At 36.1% G+C, this 27458-nt stretch overlaps 1 protein-coding gene across 1 annotated transcript; it reads right to left on the bottom strand.

The window, feature by feature from the left end:
* Positions 1 to 374: 374 nt before the first annotated feature.
* Positions 375 to 21134, bottom strand: ETNPPL (ethanolamine-phosphate phospho-lyase). Its single transcript, XM_051966640.1, has 13 exons — positions 20861 to 21134; positions 18337 to 18455; positions 17947 to 18106; positions 15162 to 15236; positions 12652 to 12742; positions 11597 to 11713; positions 8755 to 8837; positions 8220 to 8445; positions 6278 to 6432; positions 5206 to 5295; positions 4756 to 4886; positions 3592 to 3623; positions 375 to 1665 (listed from the first exon to the last, which is right to left on the bottom strand). The coding sequence occupies exons 1-13, from the start codon at positions 20914 to 20916 to the stop codon at positions 1540 to 1542; spliced, it is 1461 nt and encodes a 486-aa protein (XP_051822600.1). The 5' UTR covers positions 20917 to 21134; the 3' UTR covers positions 375 to 1539.
* Between the last annotated feature and the right edge of the window lie 6324 nt (positions 21135 to 27458).

The raw sequence follows: 27458 nt of genomic DNA, 5'->3' as shown, positions 1-27458 counted from the left end.
ATACTTCTTTCAAGTTTACTTCTCCAAAATTCCTGCCTTTTACAAGACATGACTGAAAGAATTGAACAAAAACAAGCAATCACACCTCAGAAATTGATAAATGTTACAAATCAGGGCTTGATTTCCTTTTTTTGACTATTTAGACTAAAGTGAGGGGGGGCAATGTTAATATAGCTTTAATTTACAGGTCAGTTGTGGATATATATGTCCCCCAGAGAGTCTTTTGTTAAATAATTACCAGCATATATCAAGAGTCTTGAGCTTTAAGATCCTTTAAGACACTGGGGTCACTTTCATACTATGAGACATTGGAGGAAGAATTTGATGTTTAGGAAGTATATGTATTTGATGATAATCCAACAAAAGACAGAAAATTTCTGCATTGAAAATAAATTTTAATTTAATTTAACAATTAACTACATAATCAGAGATAACTAGAAAATAGGCAATTATTAGTGAGTGACCAAACACTATAGCCAATGTATTAACAGAGCAATATCATTTATAATTTCGGTCTTTTACATTTCATAGCTTTCACAAATAATGTGTCTTAAGTAACAAAAAGTAAAATGGATAACAATTCTAGAAATAGATTTAGTGCTGAAAATGGAGAAACTCACAGATACAGATAGTATGGCATAGATTTTCTGATCTTGGACAAATCACTTAACTTTTCTTTGTCTGTTTTATCATCTATAAAATGAAGATGTCAGATTTATTGACTTTTAAGTTTCCTTCCAGAGCTATATCTGCCTATTGGTCTTTTCTCCAATAATGTTTTCATTAATTTGATCTTTAAAAGTTAGACATGGGGGCATCTAGGTGATACAGGGGATAGAGCACCAACCCTGAAGTCAGGAGGACCTGAGTTCAAATCTGGCCTCAGAGACTTAACATTTCCTAGCTGTGTGACTCTGGGCAAGTCACTTAACCTCAATTGCCTCACCAAAAAAACAAAAACAAAAAACTAAATAAATAAAATAAAAATTAGATACCTTTAATTTTTTCTTCCCACTAAAGACTTTGAATATCACCTCCTAATTAATGTTTGGCACTTGTGTGTGTGTGTGTGTGTGTGTGTGTGTGTGTAGAAACTTTACACTTTTTGATAGAAACTTAAGATATGTGATTTTATTGCTTACTTTTGTATATTCTAAGCCTAAATTTTATTTAGATCCCTTAAGCTTCAAACCTGAGAAGCTTGCTGTGCTTTGCCTTCTAACATTAATCACTAAAATGTGAACAGTACACATGGACTTAATATTGAGTTTACATTTTAAAAATTCATAAAAATAAATTAAGTTTTCTGATTCACAAAAGCCAAATAAGGATTTCCTGGGACAGGTGTTTTGATTAGCAGTTGGTTTTTGCTCATTGTTTATTGATTAGGTTATTAACAAATCAAACAAAATGAACAATTACTCTATAGCCACCGTTAAGTATGTCTCTATTAGCAGCCAGAAAATCCCCGGAAACTGCTGGATGCTTCTGCTCTTTCTCTTTAAATCCAGAAGTTGCTTTTGTCTGTAGCCACAAGCCTCATGTCTTGATCCTTTTTCCAGTCACTGTGTGTTTTTCTGCATAATATCCGTTTCTCTTTTTATTGGTATTTTCAGACTGACTGGCACTGTCATTGGCACAATCTGAATTTGCTTCATTAAGCCTCTATAACATAAGCCCAAGTAAATTCCAGTGAATTATTCAAAACTAAACAAGTTTCTCTGAGCAAATTTACTCAACATAATTGACAAGAATTGAACTCTTTTCTCTCTGGTGCCTTCCACAGATACTTTCCACCAGTAATGTGAGCTTAAAAGTGTGGGCACAATCCTTTAAGCTCATTTTGCACCCCTTTCGTATTTTAATTCATGCAAATAAGTAAAAGAATGAAACAATGTATCTGAAACAAACTGGAGAGTGATTTTTGGAAAACCTATAGGCTTTTCCTTAAAACAAATTATATTTCATCCAAAAAGTTTGCATTCCCATTCTTAATGGGTCCAAAAGAATATATTTATCAAGCACTTACTATGCGCCAGGTACTGTGCTAATTACAAGAATCTCCCTAACCAAATATGAATCCAAGCCAAGTTTCAGAAAATGGTAACTTATGACATGTGTGGTCTTGAGCAAATTTCTGGACCTCAGTTCTCTAATCTATAAAATGAGAACACTGAACTAAGATATTTTCCAGTTCTCTGAGCTTAAGACCCTTAAACTTGAATAGTAAAATAAACCAAGTTTCTAGTAGAGAAGGACCTTTACAGGTCATAATTTTCCTACTAATATTTGGTCATAAAGCTTTCCTGGTGTATTGGATAGAAACATAGCCTTGAAACCAAGAAAACAAGATGCCAAGTCTTGACTCAGACATATTGGCTGTGAACAGGGCAAGTTAACTTCTTGATGCTCTAAGCAACTCTTAGATCCTAAATACTAGCGAGTGTCCCTCTGAGATTATTCCTACTTAGCCCGGTACATAGCACATTGTAAGTATTTAATGATTGTTTATTGACTGACTGAAAATGTGCCACCCTGCAGGTTCTAATAGCAATGAAATCACAGTTCTAATTTCTATCCCTGTTATTAGCCCTGATTGCAGAGACTCTGTAAGCAAGCACCCCTTCTTGGGCAGCAAGCTAGACCTGCTATCCACTAGCTAACTCTTTTTTAAGGGTAGAAAGTCATTGAATTTACCTCATCCTCTATTCAACATGATTGCCCTAGGGATCTTGGACAAAAGAAGTTCAGAAAGAACTTTTCCAGAAAGGAAAAGTCTGCCTCTTTTCAGTCATTTAGTAATAAGCAATTATTAAGTGCTTACAAAGTGGCATGTATTGTATTGGGTGTTGAGGATACAAAAACACCATTCCTTCCCTCAAGGAGCTTACACTTTCAAGAGGAAGACAATATACAAAGAATTACATACACACAAAATACATATAAGTAGGATATAATCTCAGACGACTTTTTCTGCAACCTAAGCAACAAGTCATTAAATCCTCTAAGCTTTTTGCCTCCCTCTTGCCCTGCCAAAATCCTTGGTCAAGGGCTCTAAGCAGCTATAAAATGGCCCTCTGCTGGGAGAACCCTAAACACACAGGATCCAGGCCACATTATGACAGCTCCTAGGAGTTTGCAAGCGCCTAGTTCCATTTGGAACTTAAATTCATTTAAGGGTGAAAGAATGGTCTTTTCGTTTCTCAATATTGATCCTTTGCTGTGATATAGGATTCTGAAAAATCCCATATATTGGTGCCTAAATGCCAAGACAGGAGCTTAAATTATCAAAGCCCTTCTGCAGCCCTCTTCCTTAACAGACTACAGGAGCTCCTCACCAACAGAAAAAGGGGATACCTCTGAGGAAATGAGAGTCACTTTTATTTACTCCCTAATGGGAAGGGAAGCTAGATAGTTCAGCTTAAGATGTTCTTGAGTCATACAAGGGGAGTATGGGATTTTGTATATGTCTATAAAACTGCCAGCCTTGGAAGGGAAACTGGTCACTGTATTTCATTAGAAAGTTTTTACTCCCTCACCACCCTCCACCCCCATTTAAAAAAAAAAAAAAAAAGGAAAGTAGGATCTTACTTCAGTCCTGGTTCCTGTGGCTTCTTCTAAAGCTACATAAAGGAAAATGTAATCATTAGAAGATCAGTTACAAAACCTTCTACTGCTTTCTGTTGTGACTAAGAAGACTTTTGCCTGAGATGTTTTAAGGAAAGAGAAGTGTTTAAGTGCTAATGAAGTTTCCCTCTATTAACAGAGAGCAGTATCCTGACTCTTTCTGCAGTGATTTCTACTGTGGAGAATGTCCCTCTGAAAAGTCAAAGGAAAAGAAAGCCTGATTATTTCCATGAGGAAACTCTACTAATTGAGGGGGAAATGTTTAAAAGGGGAGTAGTGAATCAAATGTAGCTGAGATCTCTACTCCTCTAGTCTATTCATCCTGCCATTGTTTCTTGTTTCCATTCATTCATTTACATTCATATTTCCACCTGTAAAAAAATCTTACTTTGTTTCAAAGTCCATTTCAGGGACTCTCTGAAACTTATTTCCCTGAAATCCTTATTTCCCTGACTAAAATGATTAAAATAGACCTCTCCTTTTTCAATCTTCTCAAAGGACTTTGGAGCTCCCCTTTTACATTTGTTACAGTCTACCTTTTATCATAAGCTGCTATGTATGTCTCAGGCCCTTCTTTAAAATCATATGGGAAAAAAATCAAAAGACAATGTTTTGAAATAAAAGTGTCACAATCAGTGAAATGACCTCATGCTAGGAATTTGGGAGGCAGCAGGATATAGTAAGTAAAGAGTTGGCTTTAGAATCAGGAAAATTTTTGAGTTCAAATTCTGGCACAGAATAGTTGGGAGAGTTTGGCATCATTTAACTCCTCCATCCCCTCAGATGCAAAGCAGATGCTGATGCTATTCAGCAGAAAGCCTTAGGATGCATTTCCTTGTATTAAAAAAGCACTACAAGTCAAACCCCACCCCCCCAACAAAAATTTTTTTATAAAACAACTTATTTTCTGTTTCCATGAAGTCTTAATTTTGGAGTGGGGTTGCTTTTGAATAAATTTCTCTCCCCTCTTTTCTCACTTTTTTTTCACCATTTCTAAATCTAAATCTAAGTTACACAAGCATTTCTGTCTTCAAAGGCTATGGGTGTAGACAGTAAGAGATTGACGAATTTTGTACTGATCAGAGGAAAATAAAAAAGAGGGACAGTCCAGGGAGCTGCAAGATTAACCTGTTAGAATTTTATCCAGTTGTTCCACCATAAACTTAGCATTGTCCTTTGTGAAGCACATTGGTGGTTTTAGTTTTAGAACATTCCTATGGGGACCATCAGCACTGAGAAGTATTCCTTGTTCTTTCATCCTAGTAACAGAAAAATGCATATAGATGTAAATAAAGTCAAAGGTTCAGAATAATATTGCAAAAGAAAAAGAGTCCCTCTAGGAAAATCAGATCTTTCTATCACAGAAACAACATATCATATACAAATGTACACTTCTACCCCCCTCTACCCTTCTCCCCTTTTCTCTCTCACACTCACAATCCCAATCACATAGTAAATACTTAATTGCTCTTTTCCTGGAGAAGAGGGCAAAGACTAATGTTATCAAAATCCACATGACATAGATTGGCAAGTAATTGATATGCCACACTAGACACAGAAATAACAGATTTTATTTACTTATAGATGATATGTTGTGCTTCAGCAGTGGCAGGAGTCCTTTTCTGTAGATTCTTCACTAAGTCAATTCCAATAAAAAAACCAATACCCCTAGGAAAGATGGAGAAGAAACGGACATTCATTCTATCAGGAAAAAAATTCCTCATTTTCTTTTTTAAAAAATTTATCACCAATACTTCTGTTCATTTAGTGGTAATGAAAAGGGTCACTGACCTTCCACATCTAAGCAGATTCAGGCTAATCTAATCAAAAGCCAATCAGAGGCTAATTGTTTTTAGAAACAATTTCTTCTTCTCCTTCCTAATAGATTGGAATCTAGGCCTTGATTCCAAGGTCAATTCTCTATTATATGCCATACTGACTTTCTAAAGATAATAACTATCTTAAGCTTCTTAGGACAATAGTTACAACAATACTGTTTAATGTTAATCAATTTAAAAGTAACTAATAAATATTAATAATGTTCGCAAAGTACTTTATATATAAGTACTCATTTTATCCTCACAACAACTGGGAGTCACTTGCTACTTACTATTAGCTTTATTTTACAGATTAAGAAATTGAAGTTTAGGGAGGTTAAGTTACATGCCAAAGATCATGCAACTATTAAGTGGTTGCTAATAAAACCTGATAAGCAGGTTTTAAATTAAAGTTTTTCCTAATTCCAGATCAGTTAAACACCTACTATGTTCTAAGCACTGGGGAATACAAAGAAAGACAATACGGTTTTCTATTTTTTCTATTCATATTTCTAGTCTCAATGAGCTTATATTCTAATGGAGGAGACAACTTTCAAATAACCATGTACCTAAGATGGACAGAAAACCTATTTTTTAGATATCTTTGAGTATTGAAATTGGGAACATACTTCTAGTGTCAAAATATTATTGTGCAGAAATATCTTTAAAAATTTTTTTTGTTTGTCTTTTTGCAAGGCAATGCTCAGATCACACCATTACAGTAAGTGTTAAGATTCTGAGGCTAGATAAACGCAAGCCCTATCCACTGCACCATCTTAGCTGCCCCTATCATGCAATTATCTAATCACATGATTCCTCCTTGATAAACATACCTGACATCCCCGATCAATGAATGTTTTGCTTTTTGCTTATTCAGTAACTCAATTAGGTAATTTCCAACTCGTCTGGCATTTCCTGGGAGGTCTTCCTTTTCAATTACATCTAGGACAGCCAAGCCAACAGCACAGGACACTGGATTTCCTCCATACTGCTCACAAAGATGGAAAACAAAACCCAGCAGTTGGATGAATGGTCTCCTTTCATTTACTAGGAATTCTAGTTAGAATTCTTACAAGGTGCTAAGTCAGTGGAATGGATAGAGACAATGGTTGTTCAGCAGAGGGCTCAATAGTTCTCTAGATGTACTTAATACTTATTAAGAGTTCCATGAGATTCACACCTTAAGAGAGCATTACATAAGCTAGGAGCCTCAACCAGGACGCACTTCAGGAAGCCCATAAGCCCACTCTCAGAGGCAGAGTCAGATTCATTCCAACTTCTACCTTTATGCTGGCTGGAGATTCGGAGGGAGGTGGAAGCAGAAGCTGGCAGAAGCAAAGGACTAGTGGCAGGAACCAAGGAGAAAGATAGGCCTCTAAGAAACCTAACTGGGCCCAAGGAAGGAGACAAGCCTTAAAAGGAAATAACAAAGGATTTGGACTTTAATTCATGGCTGCATTTGGGGTGATTATTAGACAGAACTGAAATGAAGGCTGCCTCCAGAAACCTCCCAAGAAACCTGCTCCCAGAAAACATCATATTTTAGAGAAGAACACTACAGGAATCCTGAAGAATCTCTTTAGGATTCTCCAGCTGAAGCTCAGACGTGAAGATTAAATTTGAAGGGCATTTTTTACTTACCATCAAAACTTTTATAATTCAATATCTATCACAAATATTGACTGTCACAGATTAGCAAAAATATTATGCTATGCAGTTTTGTTCACTGACTGTTTGAGATTGGGTAATTTCAGGCAAAGCCAATAGCTAAAGCTAAAATGTCCTCTTCTGGTCTCTCTCAAATAGTTTTTGATACTTGAATTCCAGTAAATTTGAATCTGACTAAACTATGCCAAATTCTACAAGCATCAACTTTTAAAACTTTAAAGTTAAATGTGATTGGAATAAATCTTTAAAGCAACAAAACAGGTCAAAAAGGTTATTCAAATTATGTCTCATAATCTAAAGGATTTAAAAGATGATTTATGAATTTGTGATAGGCATCACACACACAGGCAGCTATGCCTGTATTTAACAAAACAACTATTTATTAGAATATAGAAAAATGACAAAAGAATGCTTGTTGGGTTGAGACAGATAGTATCTAACTTTAGATATCTTTAGACAGTTTGTTCAAGTTTACAGATTTGGCTTTTAAAAAAAAATTAATATCCTATTCTAGTTCTTACTTTGTACTGACTGTCCTATTCCTGTATCTTTCTTCCTGCTTCCTGTTCTCTCCCTTCAAGAAATGGATTCTCTTTGTACTCTTGTTCAAATATTTTAAATAGAATTTTTCTTGGAGTTCTCCTTTGTACTTAGCCTCCTCTTCATGCTCCCCATCAAAGGCCTTTTTTTGGAGGCGGGGAAGGAATAAATTATTTTCCATCTATTCAATTGTAAACTAACAAGCAGCAAGTACATGACCTGTTTCATCTTTGAACGCCTAAGACCTAGAACATTGTCTTCTATATACTAGTCACTAAAGAAATTCATAGGATCCTAGATATAGACCCAAAAGGGTCATCTCAGAGATCATCTGGTCCATCCTTCTTCATTTTACAGAAAAGGTACGACCAACGAAGGGTCATCTCAAAGATCATCTGGTGCAACCTCCTTCATTTTATAAAAGAGGTTAACTAAGACCAAGGAAGGAAGTAATTTGAAGTAAAAAAAAAAAAAATTAGTAATTACTATCTTTGACCATGTTTGGAGAAAACAAAAAAGCACATAGCACATTCCCCTTTTATAAAACTGTCTGAAAATAAAATTTACCGTGTTAAAATACTCCATTCCAGAAGCACTGAAGGCTTCTGCAATTTCCTGTGTTGTCACAACACAAGATATTGGGTATCCATTGCCCATCGGTTTACCCATGGTAACAATGTCTGGCACAAAGTCTTCACCACACATTTGGAAGCTCCAAAAATGTTTCCCAATTCGACCAAAACCAACTTGAACTTCATCAGCTATAACTACACCTCCTGCTTTGTGGATATATCTGAAAAGTAAAGGGACATGATGAAAAAAAAAAAAGACATGATAGTCTTGAGATCCTATAAAGATACTCATGATATCAAAAAAAGGGGACAGTTTTCCCAATTGCTTTGCATGACAATTACTTGATTTTCATATTAAAATATGGGGATACATGTCAGTATAAGCTTACTAAATGAATTGTGGTTTGATTTGCACCATGTAAAATGTTCCATTAAAATACTGGAAGAATAAAAAAAGACCAAAATAGGCAAAAACAATCTCCAATTGGTAGCTGTCACAAAGTTCAGTGTGCTCCAAGTCCAGTACATACTCTGCCACTTTCTGGAAGTAGCCTGCTGGTGGAATGACTTGGCCTCCACAGCTCTGCATGGACTCAGCAATAAAAGCAGCAATCTACATGAAAGGAGATGAAGTCAGAGTTTATTTAGCTGATTGCCTCCCCTTTGTACACCCAGAGACCAGAATGAGCTTCCTTACAAATCAGCTAACTTCAAGAATGTGCTAGAAAAGAAAAGAGCACTGCCAGAGAGGTAAAGAAGCCATACAATGATTCCATAGAAAAGTACTCATTAGATGTCTATCAAACACGAGATGTAAAACATGGGTCACCAGTTCAGTGCAGTCCTCGTCAACCATAGGACATGGAGAAAAAAAATTGTAGCATTTGACATTTACAAACGTTTAGTCGGTAGCATCATTTTAATGCAATGTGAACACATTCCGAAAATATGCAGCACTGATAATGCCAATTCATGAAAGCAAGGAAAACTTATAGTTCGGCAGATGATGACTGGGCTTGCTATTGTACTATGAAAAGCTTCCATATGAGGAAATATTCGATGCACATCGGCATCTACTCTGCAATTTATAATCTTAAAAAGTTGTCTAGAACACTCGAAGATTAAGTAACTTATCTTGCCCAGTAATTATCAGAAAACAGACTTGAATCCAGATGTTGGTTCCAAGGCCATATCCCTATTAACTATGCCACAATATCTTTCAAATAATAATTATAGCTAACTTTTATAGAAGTCTATTAGGGTTTACAAGGTACTTTACAGGTGTTTTCATTTGATCCATTACAATAACTCAAAAGAAGTAGGTATTGTTACTATTATTTATATTTTGTAGATAAGGAAATTGAATTTAATAACTTGCTCAGAGATAGATAGCTAGTCAGTACCTGAGTTAGAATTTGAACTCGGGCTTCTTAGCTCCAAGTCACTTCAAGTTATTTGGAGTAACTATGCTGCCCCGCTTTTGGCTTTCTTACAGATAAAACTCTCGCATTAGTTCAAGGGTTTTCATATGGTATATAACAAACTAGAGTGTTTCCAGTGTCTAAAAATGGAAAAGAGAAAATGGTTCTAATAAATAAAGTCTGTAGATCTCACATTCTTTTAAACCTTCATCTTAATGTTTGCCTTCTTCTGTCCGCTCCATAACCTTTGGGTGAGGTGTCAATCAATTCTTCTGTAAGTAGGATAGTACCAATCTTATTTTATCGACTGCCTCCTATACAATGTAGGCACCCCTCCCTTGGCAATAACATTTGCCATGAAATGGAATATGCCGTCTTCCCAGAAATAGTGCTTAATGCAATGGTGCTTAAAGTATTGAATGTTATATTCAAAGGGACCCATTTTAGTTAAAAAGCAAGAAGTTTCCAAGAACATGGGGAATTTTCACCTCTTACGCAACATTTTTTTTTTCTGCAGCTGGTATACAGTGCTAAGACAAAGAAAACATGTAGAAAGAAGACAGGGAGAGAGATGCAGGAGAAGAAAGAAGAGGAAAAAAAGGAAGACGAGAGGACTCTGTTAGCAATGAGTACAATTTTTTTTTAAAGTTCCAAATGTTAGGTATTATATCTAGGCCAGGTTTTCCTAACTTTTGTGTCCTGGACTTCTTTGGCATCTGGTAAAGCCTGTAGACCTCATTTCAGGATAATGTTTTATATACATAATGAAATACATAGGATTATGAAAGAAACATTCTACTGAAATAATTATAAAAATATTTCTAAAACACAGATCACACATTCAAGATTAAAAATTCTTAATCTAGGTTATCAGATGACTGATGACTTCCTAGGATTTCATCAGAATTGCTATGTGATAGAGTAGGCAATTTCCTACTACATCACACAACAATGCCCTGAGATTCTGATTTTATTTCACACAACTATCAAAAATTAGTTAGGATTTGAATCCACATCTTCCAGATTCCAAATCCAATACCCTCTCCACTATGCTATGGGGACTCTCAAAATGCTATGCTTTTAAAACCCCTGAAAGAAGGTTCAGTATAGGATATTAAACTAAATTCAGTTGAGGAAAAAACACTTCTCTAAATACCAACACTTCTCTCCCCTGTTCTTCTCTTTTTTTTTAAAGGTGAGGCAATTGGGGTCAAGTGACTTGCCCAGGGTCACATAGCTAATAAGTATTAAGTGTCTGAGGCCAGATTTGAACTCTAGTCCTCCTGCCTCCAGAACTGATGGTCCATCTACTGTGCCATCTAATTGTCCCTTCCTACTGTTTTTGATTGTTGGAGACTTGCTTACACTTTAAAGGGCAGGTTCACATTGATAGACTTTGTAAAAGATCTGAACAGGTTTAGATCTTTCCCAATTTCCAAAAGTAGAGTCAGTTCTAAGGATGCCCTAAGGTCTTTGTCTGAAACCTAGTTTAGGACTGAAACTCAGGAGTTACTATGTTCTCTTTTCAATCAAAATATTAACCCTTGGTGCCATTATCTATTGGAGTGGATACTTTTCCTTCCAGCAACTTCTCATTCTCATTCTTTCTAGTAGGCTAGAAATGGATCCCTGGAGAAGAGACATGAAGATGCCATTTGCCGAGCTTTTTGACTCCCAGAGCATGAGTTCACACCGCAATGGGGAGAAAGTGGTCATGGGAGAAGTTCCCTATATCAGTAAAATTTCAAGTTGAGTACATCAATCTTCTTGCAGACAAATCTTATGTAGTTTGTACCAACAAAAATGCAAAAAGAACATCATAAAAGAATCTAATGAAAATTTAGGTCCATAATATTTGGTTCAGATTTTTTTTCTCTCCCCCAACTCCCCTTTGAAACCAATTTATAAAAGATGTTAAGAATCTATAATGTCTATAATGGTAAATACAAACCTTCCGCCCACATTTCTGGGCTTCTTCAATAATTTTCTTCACCTCATCTGCATAAGCACCAGCTGGATCTGGGTGGTCCTCTCTATATTTTCCTCGGTAGATATCTGGAGTTGGTGCCTGAAAGCATCAAGAGATAGACTTTCTACATTGAAAATTTAGAATGATCTTTCAGCTTTATGTAGAATCTACATAGATCTAAACTCTTACAAGAAAAAAACTGAGGCCCTAGGGGCTTTAATGACCTAAGCCATTAGCAATTGGTCAGCATCAGAGATAAGATTTTCATTCATGTCCTTTAACTCTGAGTACTTAGATAGCACTGAGCCACCTAAATAGGGAGCTGGGTCTGAAATCAGGAAGATTCATCTTCCTGAGTTGGAATCTTGTTTCAGATATTATATTAGCTGTATGATCCTGAACAAGTCACTTAATTATTTGTCTTAATTTCCTCATCTGTAAAATGAACTAGAGAAGGAAATGGCAAACCATTTCAGTATCTCTATTAAGAAAATCCCAAATGGGGTCAATGAAGAGTTAGAAAAGACCAATCAAAACAACTTCTGTCTCTAGAACTATTGCCCTTTACACTGTAAAATGCTATCTTACCATTGTAGTATGAGGATGGAAAGAAGGCAGAAAGGAGAGAAGAATTAACTCCTGAGCTTTAACTACCAAGTGTTACTTTCAAAACTTAAAGTTATGGGAAAAGAGAGACACAATTGTTCTTTTGAGAATACATAGAAGAGAACCAATTCTTAATTGTTATGTTTTTAAAGAGTATTGCAAATTATAGGGTCACAATTGTTTTTAAAAACTGATGACATCATTTTGTGTTAAATTGTGACCAACTAACTCAAGGACAGAAATGAGGTTGTGCACCCTGGCAAGAATAACAGCAAACAAGACTCAAGGGCACTTTGGCAGTAGTCATCTCTAGAAATTAATGCTAGAAGGTGGCAGATCAAATCCTATTTCTCAAGGTAGATGGTGTGTGCATGTGTGTGTGTATTACATAAATAATACACATATATATGGACATATAAATATGTACTTACAATATGCACATATTCTTTCTTGACATCTTTCCCTTTTCTCAATTTATATGGACTGACTTCAATCAAGGAAGAAAGATGACCATGATAAGCACTGAAAGTAAGAGTAATATACATAATTTTCAAGGAAGTTTTTTTCTAATATTAAAATTTGTATCATTCCATAATCATTAAGAAATGAAGAAAAAATACTTGATTTTAGTAAATACACCCTGCTTGTGTATCTCTATCTATCTATCTGTCTACCTGCCTACCTATCTATCTATCTATCTACATATACATGAAAGGTAAAGATTTGGGAAATTAAAAATAGTATTTTTATTTTAAAAACACGTGTTTTTGCTGATATTAGGTTTGTTAAGGTGGACAAAACTTATTTTTTTTGAGATTACCTACCTTGCCTTGTTGAGCCTTGAAATCATCTATGTAGAAATTAAATTCTATACATTAGTTGGATTTAGTCTCTCCCCTCCTGACATAATCATAGAACGTAGTAAGCAGGTATTAATGTGGTGTAAACTATTACAAACATGTGTACATATACATATGTAACCTGAATTGTTTATGAAATGTGAAAAAATTTCTGATGCATTTAGAAGTTTCTTGTTCATTGACTGGCAAAAAATTAGCCATATCTTTGTGAGAAAGGGATTTTAACAAACTATGCCTATCAGTCCTGGAAGAAGTGGAGTGATGAGAGGGATCTGTCCTCTTCACCTTCTCCAGTTGTTTTGGTGTCCTGCACAAGAACTTCTTGCCTTGAAGGGGACTTCCCCACCCCCACCACTATAGGTACCATTAAAAAAAAATCCTATTTAAAGACATTTTAAGAGTCAAGTTTATATTCTATAAATGCAAACTCAAATAAATGATTTTTCATATTAGAGAGAAAAAGCAGATAGATGATGCTATTTATGGTTGCTGAGTCATATAAATATATGCAGATTTATACAATATTTATATGCTATATACATATTATACATGCACATTTTCATATTCACATATACAGGGATGCAGGGAGAATGTTCAAAAGAATTAAGAGTCAGAGCAGTTCAAGGAACTAAGTGTCTATAATTGCTGTTTTTCTACTTCTAGCCAAGGAAGAAAAGGATGTGAAAATACTAAGAAAATGGAGAATTGTAGGGAAAAAAATGTCACATTTTTACCCCTCTGAGTTAGAAATAGTCTCATTAGTGTTAAGATCAAAGCCAAGAGGGATGGTGATCCAAGGCTTTTGATGCCAAACTCAATTTACTCTACAGATATATAGAAAAATGTTTGAAGATTCTAATTTCAAAAGTAAGCACTAAAAATAAAATCGTTTTGAGCCTAAAGGGAAAAATCAGGTTAGAAGAGTCAGAGTCTAGTAATAGTTAAGGATTAATGAGAAAAATATTGAAATGCATTTTGGTATATTCCTCTAATTATTGGTCTAATTTGTTATCTATTTTTAAATATATACAATTGTATTGACTATGTTTCTGTTTCCCAAATTTGGTTTGTATAAAACCTAATTGTGCCATATAAGTCATATCAGAATCTTTTTTCTACATAATCACCTTGTACTTGTATATAAGTACAAGACGTATAGTACAATACTATACAATCAGTATTGTATTTTATAAACAATACTGTTGTATAAACAAATACCCAAAGACAGAGGTACAGTTGTTACTTCAAATTTAGCAGTTGCTAAACATGTTTAAATTACAAAGAATGGTAATTGTGGATTAATCACTGACAGGCAACTTGTTAATTGTGTCCTCTGAATGCCTTTTGTTGAGGGTGGGGAATTTGGGGGTTCATGGTTCTATATCAGGTGGAAAAATTAAGAAGATTTTATCCATATAGGAAAGAGTATTTCCTCATATATGAACTGAGTCTTCTAAAAGTGCTGTCCTTTGGGATACATGATAAAGAACATTGTGAAAAAATAGAAAAAATACCAAATGTGATAAAAAGACCGAAAGTGGTGGGGTCAAACTTGAATAGAATCTTTATATTTGCATAAGAAAATCTAAAAGAAAAAAAGAACTGCAAATATTTATTTTATATGATAATTATGTATATTTCTTTGTTATATATATTTTTTCTTTAAATTGTTTTTTTGAAGTAGCCTATATAATACTTTACAAATTAAATAAAGTGATATATTTTTAAAATACTGATTGAATGGAAAAACATCGTTTCCTTCATCTGCCCCCAAGTTACTTATGGCAATGAAAGTCCTAGTTATTTGGTTGAGAACGTCTACATATTTTAAGCAAAGAACCCCTACTGTCAGCTTACCCTTTTCTTAAACAAATTTATTAGGAATTAAAATGAGTTCTATGGTACTGGTCTTGCAAATCCATAATTAATAATAAAAAAGACATTAAAACCCTTTATTTATGATACTGATATGTCTATTGAGACATAGTAAAATTAATATATAGCTTTGTCTTTTACTCCAACTCAGAAGAGTGAAGAAAGACCAGCTGGATTCATTCACAATTATTTCATCACAAACTTACTGGTCAAGTGTGATCACATCTTGGTGATCTCTGTATTGCCTAGCAAGACGTAAGGCAAGATCATTGGCTTCAGATCTAGAAAGAAACACATCAGGGTTACAAGTGTATGGTCCTTTTTGCTAGACTCATTCCAAATTGTTAGCTAAAGTATTTGCAGAAAAGAATACGTCAATTTAAAAAAATAAAATGAAACATGCAAATATGTCTTAGTAGTATGATTTAATGCTAAACATGACTATTCCATAAGTGGACAGTTCATCATCATATAAAATATTGTTCTATTCCTTGATCACCATTGAGTCCTCCGTATACCTCACACCTTATTTTTAATTCTTATCAGTAAGAAAAACAAGAACAATATGAGCTATAATTTCAACTAAAGTCATAATATGCACATTTCAGATCCTAGTCTTCTGGGTAGTTGCTAATAATCCCTTTCTTCCTTCCTACCACTGCCAATACAGATCAGCACCTGCTTTCTAACAACTAACCTCAGAAAGTTACCTAGGAGCAAGTTAGAAGGCTTATCAAAAGTAAAAAATCCAGTATATGTTAGAGGCAAGACTAAGTCTTTCTGACTCCTATTAAAAGACTTTGAGGTTATGGCTTTAAAGATAGAAGGGAAGAAATCACTGAATCCAAATTTCTCATTACATTTCTAGTTATTTTGTCTCATGATTGATATGTAGGTAAATATATTTAAGAAAAGGAATGTTGTGGGTCCTTTTTAAGACAGCCTCACCTATCCAACAGGGGAGCTAACATTTAAAACAATAAAAGGTCTTTGGTAAGCTTCATTACAACAGTATGCAGTAGAAATTCTGTTGTTATTTGCTATTATCAGGAGTAAATTTTGTCAGGCATAAATACTAAATGTTTCATTTTCTTATGAAATGAAGGTGATAATTGTTCCCTTCTTGCTTCACTTTTATAGAACCTAAAGATATTTAAAAAATAAGCTGTTGAGTTGTGTCTAAGTCTTTGTGACCCCATTTGAGATTTCCTTGACAAAGATACTGGAGTGATTTGCCATTTCCTTTTCAGTCCATTTTACAAACAAGAAAACAAGGTTAAGGGACTTCGCTAGGATCACACAGCTAGTAGTATCCGAGGCCAAATTTGAACTCAGAAAGATATCTTCCTTACTTTAAGCATGGCATTCTATTTATTGTACCACCTAGCTGCTCGTAAAAGAAGTAGTAACATCTTTCATCACTGGAGCCATGGTGTTGTGCCACAGTTCCCTTTTATTGTCCTGCCTCAGTTTCTCTAAATTATTATGCCTCAGTTTCCCTGAATTGTCCTGGCTCAGTTTCCTTGAGTTCTGTTCTGCTTCAATCCCTCTGATTGAAACCCCCCTTTTCTGCTCATTAGAACTAGGATAATTAGGGCTGTGGTGATCTGGCATTCTAAAAGATAAAACTCCTGATGTCCTATCTCAGATACCTAACTGGTATCCTCAAAGTCCAGACTTCCTGGCTCTAGTTGGATACCTCCTTAACTCCCAATTTGTTGGAATTTATGGTCCTACCCCAACATGTCAGAACAGGACTGATGGTCCCTGCCTGGAGATTCCTGCTCACCAGAGTGTGGACTTCCCCCACCTTTATATATCCAAGCTTGGAGCTATGTGCATATATTTCATTAAGAACTCACATTCAGGGCTGGATACTTTGGACATCAGCCCTGTGGGCAACATTCCCCCAGCACAATCTGTCCCTCTCAGAAATCCAAATAAAATATTAAAAACTCTAATCTCTATCTTGCCTCAGTTTCTCTGGCATTATAATGGTTTTGCTGTTAGAGGATGTGCTTAAAAATAATATAGGGAAAAAAAAGTTAAACTCCTGAGATTCTAAGAAACTCTTTGGAGATGTCTAAGAAGTCACATGGATAGGGATGATGTATGAGAGATAAGGACTTAAATCATTTAGCTTATGTATTCTCCAATTAATATGTGAATTTCTAAAGATTGAGTCAACAATTATTTCACTTGGAGCAAAAATGTTTCACAATTATAATTTAAATATTAGAATTATCTTGAAATTCTTCCCAAGGGAAAATATTTTATGGTTAAACACTTTGTTCTGGAATATCTTGAAGAAATTGTTAACCACAAAATCATGGAAATAGACTTTTAGAAATGAAAGGAACCTAATGATTTTCTTTGTTAGATTTCAATGCTAGTGGAAAATGCCATGTCTCAGAAATTGTATTTGATAAAATCCTTCATTACTATATTGATGAGAATTTCCATCAGATCTCTGCTCCCTACAATTGCCAAATCAGTGTTAATTATTTTTGAGCAGACTTCGACTGATTATTTTTACCAACTGAATACTATACACTACTATCTTTGACATAAGTAACATCTGACTTTTTTTTCCCTCCACTTGATAAGTGAGGAAACAGGTGCTTTAAAAAAAAAAAAAAAAAAAAGGTGTGGGGGGAGTTCTCTAATAGAAAGGAAATTTCTTGAGGACAGGATGTTTTATCTGTGTGCCTTTGTAGGCACACCTAACACAATGGTTGGCTTATACTAAGATCTTAATAGGTGTTTGTTGAATTGAATTGAGTTGATTTGCTCAATATTAATTATTAATAGAAAATAACCTATGCTGTTCTCAAAGTATTTGAATGCCTTTTTTTAGGTGTTCCATATATTCCTAATCTACAGACACATTCAGGATTATATGGACCTGAAAACAATTAATGATCCATTTATAATAAATGGGAAGGGGAATGAAGATAGCAAAATGAAAAGAAATCAAACTCTGAAACATACCCTGAATTAGCAAAATAGCAAACAGATAGTTTCTCTGGCAAAGTGTCGGAGAGGCGTTTGGCATACTCAACAATGCTGTCGTGAAGGAATCGAGAATTTGTATTTAGCAGCTCCATCTGCTTCACAGCAGCTTTAATCACTTCTGGATGACTATGTCCCACTGAAATTTAGGAAACAAAAATTCCAGGAAACTTATTACAATCCCAAATGCCTAGGAAATGAAGGGAAGAACCAAGTAATACAGAAGAAATGTTTTCCCTCTTCAACCAGACTTTCCTTGTCAGTGCCATTAGTTAGCTTTCAGTCACTGAAGAACCACTGACAAATCGGGGAACATAAATTAGTTGCCATAAATCTGCCCTGGCCATGAAATGTATTCTCTGCACTCACCATGAGCAACATTATTGATGCAATCCAGGTATTGTTCCCCATTTTCATCAAACATGTATTGCCCCTGGGCCCGAACTATCTTGATGGGGTCCTTGGCAAAGAAAACTTTACAAGACGGCCTAAAAAAATCAACAAAAGCAATCTTGATCTGGTAGCCATTATTGAAATCATAAAAATTAGAAGAATCTCAAAACTGGACATGTACTTTAGAAGACACAGAGCCAAACCTACAGCTTCACAGAGTACCCCTAAACTTCTCAAAAAAGGCTCAGATCAAGGGCTATGCCAAAGCCCCAAGGAAGACTACTAAAAGAAAAAAATCCTTCATAAGTGAATAAACAAACATTTCATAAAATCAGAAATCTGGGAGGGACCTCAGAGGCCATAAAGTCCAACATCTTTTTGTAGATGGAGAAACAGAGGTACAATCATATAGATCACAGCTTTAGAGCAAGAAACAACTTTCACAGCTACTAAATCGAACTACCCCATTTAACAGAATAAGCCAATTGAATCCTATGAAGTTAAATGAATTGTCTATGATCATCTAGACTATCAAGAGACAGAATAGGAATGAAGGACTTTTTGACTCCAGATCTTGCTTGAATCATTTATGGTCCTATCATTTTTATATTCTGACTTAACTATTTCCAAATATCAAGTGTTCTTTTTGCCCTCTTTTGGAATGCTCTTTTATAAAGGCATATATAAGCATGTGTAATGCCTTAAGGCTTTACAGAGGTTCAAATCCCAGCTCTACTGTTTACTATGTATGTTATCTTGGGAAAAATCAGTCAACTTCCTATGACTCAGTTTTCTTATTTACAAATTGAAGAGATTAAACTAGACTCTGAGGTCTATTAAAAGTTCTAAATCATAATTCCATTAATTCAATTCATGTGATAATTCTGATAGTTTTCCATCATAATGGTAAAGGACTTGTCTCTTTGGAAAGGAAATATTAGAAAACATAATTTGTAAAGAAACTACAACTGTATCTTTAAGAACTTAATCACTTAGGTAGCACTAAGTCACCTAAATAAAATTGGGTCTAATATACTTATTAGTTAAATCAAATTCAAATATTGGAAACTCTAATTTAAGTTATTTACCTCAAAAGTATTTATTTGGTTATTTACCTCAAAAAACATAAGGGTCCCTCCACCCCAAATAACAAAACCGATGCTTAATTCTCAGCACTAAGGAAAAAGCTCTTTGACTGGCAACCACTCCTTTCAGCTATGGTAATCTGAATATTTTTTGCTCTAAGAAGAAAATTAGAGAACACAGAGTTTTTCTCTTAAGATTCTCCTTTATTAGCATGCTACTTGCCATAGCCCCAGGAAGAATAAAATCCTTCTATCCACTGAAGCCAATCACATCAATCAACAAGCATTTATTCAGCACCCTTACTAAGAGCTGATAAACACAGAAATGAAACAATCCCTGCACTCAAGGAGCTCACATTCAATAGGTAGACAACGTATGTATCTAATATACGCTTCAAAGTTCTTGGAAACAGGGGGGACGGGGAGGAATTAAAAAATTAGAATCCCGCTGGCACGCCCATCTCCTATCCCACATCCCAGGTCTTTGCTCGGTTCGACCAGTGGGTCCCTTCCCACTTATGCTAACCCCCATACCGGCAGAGGAGGAAAAGGAAGTGGGAGTGGGGGTGGTATGCAGTCGGGCAGCATGGATTAGGCACCTACTGTGCTAGATTGGAGTGGGAATACGGGAAAGGGGGTGAGGGGAAGGAAAGGAAAATTAACCTTTAAGGAATGAGACCGCTTTGGGTCTAAAAAATATCTGAGGGACTAGTGGCTGCTGTGCCACTAGTCCCTTGGAATCTAAGCTTCCCAGAAAGAGTGATGGGAATAGTGCGTTTTTTCGGGATTCTGAGTACCCCGAAGCACGATTCCTGTTGTATAGACTAGCAGCGAAGTTTACCAATCCCGGGAAGCCTTAGGTGGCGTAGGAGGGGTAAGACAGATAGGGCAGGGAGAGAGACCAAGGGATGCCACCTCTTTACCTTTGACTCAGCTCTGCTCCTTGAGCGGACCCGAGTACGGACTCTCATCTTTGCTAGTGGTGCCGGACTGACTCTTAAGAGATAGAGGTTGGGAGTGCATGCAATCCATCTCTCTGCCCTGCACCTCCCTCTCCCCCCCACTTACCTCTCTCCAGTTTCCAACCCTCTGCTTCGGAGAAATCCGACCGCCTGCCGGGATAGGCATTGACATACGTGCAGATGTGCAGCACGCAGCGGCCTCTAGATTGGGGAGATCGAGGTTGTGGCCTCCAGGCTCAATTTGGGACTAGGTAGGCAAATTTCAGCCTTTGCCACCACGGAGCATTCCCATTTCTTCCCTTACGACTTTCAGGTATAGAAAGGCTGGTGAGGGTTTTGATCAAGAATCCGTCCCACACTCCCCAGGGTGTGAGATTGATTCTCTGCTTACCTTCCCCCAACCCCTGCCCCGGCTCTTCCCAAGCCCAAGTTGGATTGCGCCCAGCTGCTCACCCGATGTATTTTTTCCTGAGTTTGATGGTCTCTGTTTTGCTGTACAGCTCACTCATATTTCAGAGGCTACTGGAAAGCCCGGCACTTCTGCGAATCGATCAAGTTGCCCTTCTCAAGGTCTCAACACTGGCACTAGCTGACGGGATCTGGTCACTTTCCAGCTCCAGAACTTTGAGCAAGACCCAGTTTCCAGCACTTTACCTCCTTTGGTATTCGCTGTTATTATTACCTTTCCGAACTGCCCTATTTTGGGTTAGCTTTGGCATTAGCTGCTTAGTGTCATCTTTTATGTCTTGCACTGGCTTTGCTGTTTGCCAAATCCCTCCTTCCTCTCCTCCTCCTCCTCCTGGGGCGGCCAATTGCTTGGCTAGTTAACCTGGTTTACAATTAATTCGCCCTCTCCTTAGTTTCCTCCTCCCCCAAACCCAGACTTATTGGTTCGTATCCCTCTCTTGGCTTCCTACAACTCCCTATCTCTATTTTTCTTTTCTGTTTCTATTTCTTTCTTTTCTCTTTCTCTGTCTTTTCTAATTTTCTTTTCTAGCATCCCTTTATTCACTCCTCTCACCCTTCCGAGTTTGTGAGGATTTGCAATCACTGAACTTGAATATAGCTTCTGATACTTGATAAGCCTTTATCAGAGTCTTAATTTCATCATCTATAAAAAGGAGAAAGTATTATCCGTATGCCTACTTTCACAGGATTGAGAGGATCAAATGAATTTTAGATATAGATATAGATATATAAAAACCTGTCAAGCTTAAAGCTATACATTAATAATTAGCTCTTATTTCTCTATGTATTTCATTACCATTTATTCCTTTTTACAGTTGCAGAAGCAATGGATAGAAAATATATAATCTGTTGCATTAATTCTTATTTTCTAATTTCCCATTTGATGAACAATTGAACCTAGGGAGGCTAAAGAACACATGTGCTGTCCTGTTGCACACTAAAATCTAGGATCATGGTTTGTAGAAACAAATTTTAAAATCTTTTTAGTTTTCAAGATATATTGAGAAATGACAATTTTCTCTGAAGCCTTTTTTAGACTCCTTGGAAAAGCCGATTTGAAAGGAGAGGACAAAGAAGACTTTCAGTAGTTGAATGGATTAAAGGTGATAACAAAATTTAACAGGTACTAAGAACATTGACAATGTTTTTCCTATCCCAAATTGATTAGTTTTTTGACCTACTTAAAGACAATCCCCAAAGATTGCAGCCTAGATCTCCTATTCTTTTTGAATTCTTGATATAGATCTCAATAGACTTTTATTGTATTATTGAGCACCTACTTAGTGTTAAGCATTGTTTTAAATCCCTGGGATACAAACAAAAAAAAGGGGCAAAAGTAGTCACTCTCAAGAAGCTCACTAGCTATTATATAGTATTATTTATATTTATATGTATATATCTAGTATTATATATTATATATTGGTTGCTAAAGCAGAGTGATTAAGGAGAAAGAGGATTGTGATGATGTGGTTAGTGGTAGTGCAGAGAGATGAGGTGTGAGAATCCCCTTCTGGTGGCTCCAGGTCCAATGTGAAAGAATTCATGAACTCCAAATATTAGTGTCAAAAAGGAAGTGTTATTGGCACTGAGAAGTCAGCTTTTGCTTGAAAGATTCAGTGGCAAAATTCTGGCAGAGAAATAAAAGGAGTTATCACAGAGAAGAAAATGTCTTCACAGGAGGCAGGACTCCTGGCAGGCAGCTATGCCAAGGAGAGAGAGATATCTTGACAAGGCATCATCTTGCTTCGGACATTCTGCAAGTTATAAGTTTAAAATTGCCTTTTTTATAAGAGGTCAATTGAATGAGATTCCTTCAATGTCACTGGCCCCAGGCCTAGATTTGCAGTTGAATGAGATCACTTAAATTCCAGCTACATTCCAGCTAAATTCCAGTGGTTCTGAACTAATTTTCAACTCAATGGAGGATGCAGCTAGTCACCACCAAGATAACAAAATTAAGCCACTTTATCTTGATTCCCTGAGGCAGGCCTCTTCCAGAGGAGAGTTAGAGGAGAGTTACTCAAGAGTTCACCCCATGGTTTCCCCTCCAAAGTCAGAGAGGACAATTTCAGATTTCCCCCATCAGAGACACAAGTGCTGAATTTTAGCATGCAAGCCAGACTATATTTTTAAATATCTTCTTCAGGGAAAGGGACCTTATGTGCAAGAATGTTTGTGGTAGTCCTCTTTGTAGTGACCAGAAACTGAAAACTGAGTGGATGCCCTTCAATTGGAGAATGGCTGAATAAATTGTGGTATATGAATGTTATGGAATATTATTGTTCTGTAAGAAATGACCAGCAGGATGATTTCAGAAAGGCCTGGAGAGACTTACATGAACTGATGCTGAGTGAAATGAGCAGGACCAGAAGATCAGTATATACTTCAACAATACTATATGATGATCAATTCTGATTTCCTACAAACTCATTCATCCTCCAAACTTACCTACTTACCTGTTTTTGTTGAGACTACCACCATCCTGCAAATTTTCAACCTTAAAGTTGTGTGGGACAGGTGGGGAACAAGAGCCCCTTCCCAATTAACTTATTACAGACATTGTCAGATATAAAGAGAAAGTGGCCCAGAGATAACTGGGAGGTATCCCAATTCTGCCACGTGCTCCTGGAACCTGGCCAGCTTCTAGCTTGTCCAGGGTTTAAAAGCAAAAGACTCCCGCCTTCTCATTGGATAGACTAAAAGAATGTAACTGTCCTTGACCAATGGTCACCAATGCCGGATGCCTCCCACAGGTCCCATCACTTCCTGCAACTTCCTATATCCCAGAGTTCAAAGTTCATTCCTCCAGAGATCAAATGACCTCCTCAGGCTCCCAGCTCTGGGAACAGGGATCACGTGACTCAACACTGAGAAATACTTCATAATACGTCCCATTCAAAGTCATTCTTGACTCTCCTATCTCTTACTTTGTATATCCAAGCATTTGCTGAATCTTTAATTCTACCTCCATAACATCTTTTTGCATCTCTCCCTGTCTTTCCCTGTAGTCACTGTCACAGCAAGGTGGTACAGTGGATTGAAGGCTGACCTGAAGTTAGGAATATCTGAGCTCAAATTCTGCCTAGCTATGAGACCCTACACAAATCATTTAACCTCTTTGTGCCTCAGTTTCTTCAAATGGAGATGATAAAAGCTCAGAGTTTTTTTGAGGATCAAATGAGATAGATATTTATAAAATGTTTACTTAGCACAATGCCTGGCATATAGTAGGTGCTTAATAAATGCTTGTTTTCTTCCATTAGCTCTTTATCAGCAGAGGATTACAATGACCTGCTTCCTCTCTTCCTGCTTCCTCTCTTCAATCCATATTCCAAAGATAGCTGCTAAATTGATGAATATCAATTATATAAAACACAGATCAGATTGTGTCACTTCCCAATCAGTTACTCTGTTGTCACTTAGAGAAAACACAAACCCATCAGCCTGACATTTAAAACTCTCTGCAGATGTAATAAGCATCTACTTTTCTGATCTTATTTCCTTTCACATACTCTCCTTTACAACCAAAGTGCTCTCTGATCTCTGTTACTGCTATTCTAGCCCCCACCTCAGCGCTCTTAGCACAAGCCATCCCACAGATCTAGAATGCAATTTCTCCTAAACTTTCCTTCTTAGAATTTCCATCTTCCAAGGCAGCTAGATAGTGCAGTAGATAGAACATCAGCCCTAGAGTTAGGAGGGCCTGAGGTATGACCTCAAGGACTTAACACTTACTAGCTGTGAGGGTGACCTGGGCAAATCATTTAACCCCAATTGCCTCATTAAAAAAAAAAAAAGAATTCCCATCTTCTTTCAAAGTACCACCCCTGAGGTATGACCTTCTCTGTTCTCCTGTTAGTATAGACCTTGAATTCTATCCCTGTGTTACTTTGTATATCTGTGAATGAGTTATATCCTTTTAGAGTCCAGTAAGGCCCTACAGAACAAGGAATTGCTTCATTTTTTACTTTCATATCTTCAGCATCTGTCACAGTATTATGATGAATGCTTAATAAATATTTATTGAATTTAATCAAAAGGTAGCTCTTACATAGGTATATTTGCACATATACATGCTTATAGCAACACATGCATATGTACACACATACCACATATAGACATGTGAATACACATACAACATACATGTGCATGCGTGCAGACATGCATATGGACAGATACACTACATACATATACACACAAACGATTTGCACATGTATACACATATGTATATATATATATGTATATTATATACATATATATATATACACACACATATACATATGGCATTTATAGGATGTATAAACATTTAATCCCAGAAAGTAAACAGTGTTAGCAACATTTCACAGGTGACTTCTAGAACAAATAGCCAGTGTGTGGCTAAGTCAGGATTTAGTATTAGTTTTTCAATTACAACATATATGTTATATCTGCTCTACCATGTAGCCTCATTTGAGTGATTGTTTAATGTTCAATGTCTTTATCGATCCAACATTTTTGTTCTGTTGTTTATATGGACAGTATGCAAGTTTATTTTGCTTTTGAATTTAAGGAGCCTAGCTGTGTGACCCTAGCAAGTCATTTTACCTCTGTTTGCCTCAGTTGCCTCATCTATGAAATGGGATAATCACAGTACCTCCTCCTAGATTGAGTATTGTGAAGATAAAATGAAATAACAAGTATTTTATAAGCCTTAAAGTGCTATAAAAATGCTAATTCTTTTATTCTCTTTGTACACTGCCTGGAGTAGGGTGAAGTACAACTAAATAAGATTTGCTTTTTGTTGCAATATCCTTAGCTTATATTGATTCTAAAGCCAAAGCCAACAATCAGTTTATACTGGCCGTGGGTTCAAATCCCTTCTTTGGCATTCACTGTCTATGTGATCTTGAATGAATTATTTCACATCTCTGACTCTCATTTTCTTACCTATAAAATTAATGCATGTGACTCCATGGCTTTTGAGATCCCCTCCTCTTCTGAAGCTATGATTCTATGGTCTAATGATCTTTTTGTCAGGAGCCAATTCATAGGAATTCAAAAACTACTAGGCTCTCTGACTACATTAATTTCATAGTATTAGTCTTAATAGAGTTTTAATAACTACCTCCTTTTAAGGAATCTTTGTCCTTTTGCATAAAATGAATGAAACTAAAGTGGAGCTAAATCGATAGCTGGCATGCTAGGGCTTCTTAAAAAGCAAAAATACAAAAAATGCTGGTTATGTGGAAATAATACTTTAAAACATTTTTGTGAGTCAAATATCTATGCTGGAATAGTTTTCCTCCCCTCAAACCTGATGTTTACTCATTTTTTTTTTTTTTGAAGACCCTATTGATTGTATTTAGAGTGTAAGCCCTGACTCAAGGGTCAGAGATTTCTCAATAAAGGACAGGCTGGCAGGCTGGATCAAGTGAACTACTGCTGTATATTCCTGGATAAGTAATGAAAATCTAGAACTCTATCAGGAAACTGACATTCAATGGGAATTTGAAGATTGTCAATATTGCTTACTTACCTATCTACCTACTGTTCAATATCAAATTGAGTTGAATTGATGTATCAATGAGAAAGATGTGAATTAAAATAAATTGCATGTCTTCATCCACAAATTAATTACAATATTTTACTATCTTAAACACTTAATATGGTTTTGATTATACACATAATCTATCTCCTCCTCTTGCCCTACCCCTGCCCTACCCTATCAGGGACTTGTGTATCATCTGGAACAAATGTTGGGTGTGATAAACTTGTTTTGTTTTGTTTTGTTTTTCAATTATGAGAATCCTCCAGTCCTATTTAGTAAAGTTCAAAGGATCATAGATTTATAGATCCAGGAAGGTATCTTAGAGGTCATAGAGTCCAATTCTATTATGTTATAAATAAGAGACCTGAGGTCCAGAAAATGAAGTAATTTATCCAAGATAGAATTGAAATTAACATCTTCTGTCTCTGAATTTAATATTTTCCATCATGCCAGACTGCCTTCTCTCATCTGTTATCCTCAAAGTCTGACCTGATTTCATGGGAATAAAGAATGTCCCATTTGCTTCTGTAGCTGAAATGAGGGGTCATATTCTAAATGGGAGCACAATGTAGCATTATTAGTATTAATGGCTAATTGGTGGCCTTTGGTTTTGTTTTATATTGTAGTTCTTTTTTTTTTTCCTGAGGCAATTGAGGTTAATAGCGGCCTCTATTGTAGTTACTTCTAAAAATGCAATTCCTCTCCCTCAATTTGAATCCATCCTTCTACCAAAACAAACAAACAAACAAAAAAACCACAACTAATTAAACGTAGGAAGAGCTAGGTGACACAATGGATAAAGATTCATCTTCCTAAGTTCAAATCCAACTACAGACACATAGCTATGTGTAGCAGGGCAAATCACTTTATATCTATTCATCAGCTGAAGAAGGAAATGGCAAACCACTCTAGCATCTCTATCAAGAAAACACCAAATGGGGGCACAAAGAAACAGATATGATTGAAAAGCAACTGAACAACAAGTAAAAATAACCTATGCAATAATTACATTGATCGATGGTATATGGAAGCATTATTTTTAGAAAAATTTCAGGG

The sequence above is a fragment of the Antechinus flavipes genome, chromosome 6 (assembly GCF_016432865.1).
Source record: "Antechinus flavipes isolate AdamAnt ecotype Samford, QLD, Australia chromosome 6, AdamAnt_v2, whole genome shotgun sequence".
Lineage (NCBI taxonomy): Eukaryota > Metazoa > Chordata > Mammalia > Dasyuromorphia > Dasyuridae > Antechinus > Antechinus flavipes.
Note: the sequence above shows the minus strand (reverse complement) of the source record. Positions and strands in the feature narration are given on the sequence as shown.

What these genes read in the sequence shown, in the direction of transcription:
- ETNPPL (XM_051966640.1), bottom strand. Translation starts at nt 20,916, where the DNA reads ATGAGTGAGCTGTACAGCAAAACAGAGACCATCAAACTCAGGAAAAAA. An exon ending in GATGTGATCACACTTGACCA is followed by an intron (nt 12,743 to 15,161) that starts GTAAGTTTGTGA and finishes TCTTACTTTCAG; the next exon opens with TGCTTATCATGGTCATCTTT. An exon ending in TCATTGATCGGGGATGTCAG is followed by an intron (nt 5,296 to 6,277) that starts GTATGTTTATCA and finishes CATCTTTCCTAG; the next exon opens with GGGTATTGGTTTTTTTATTG.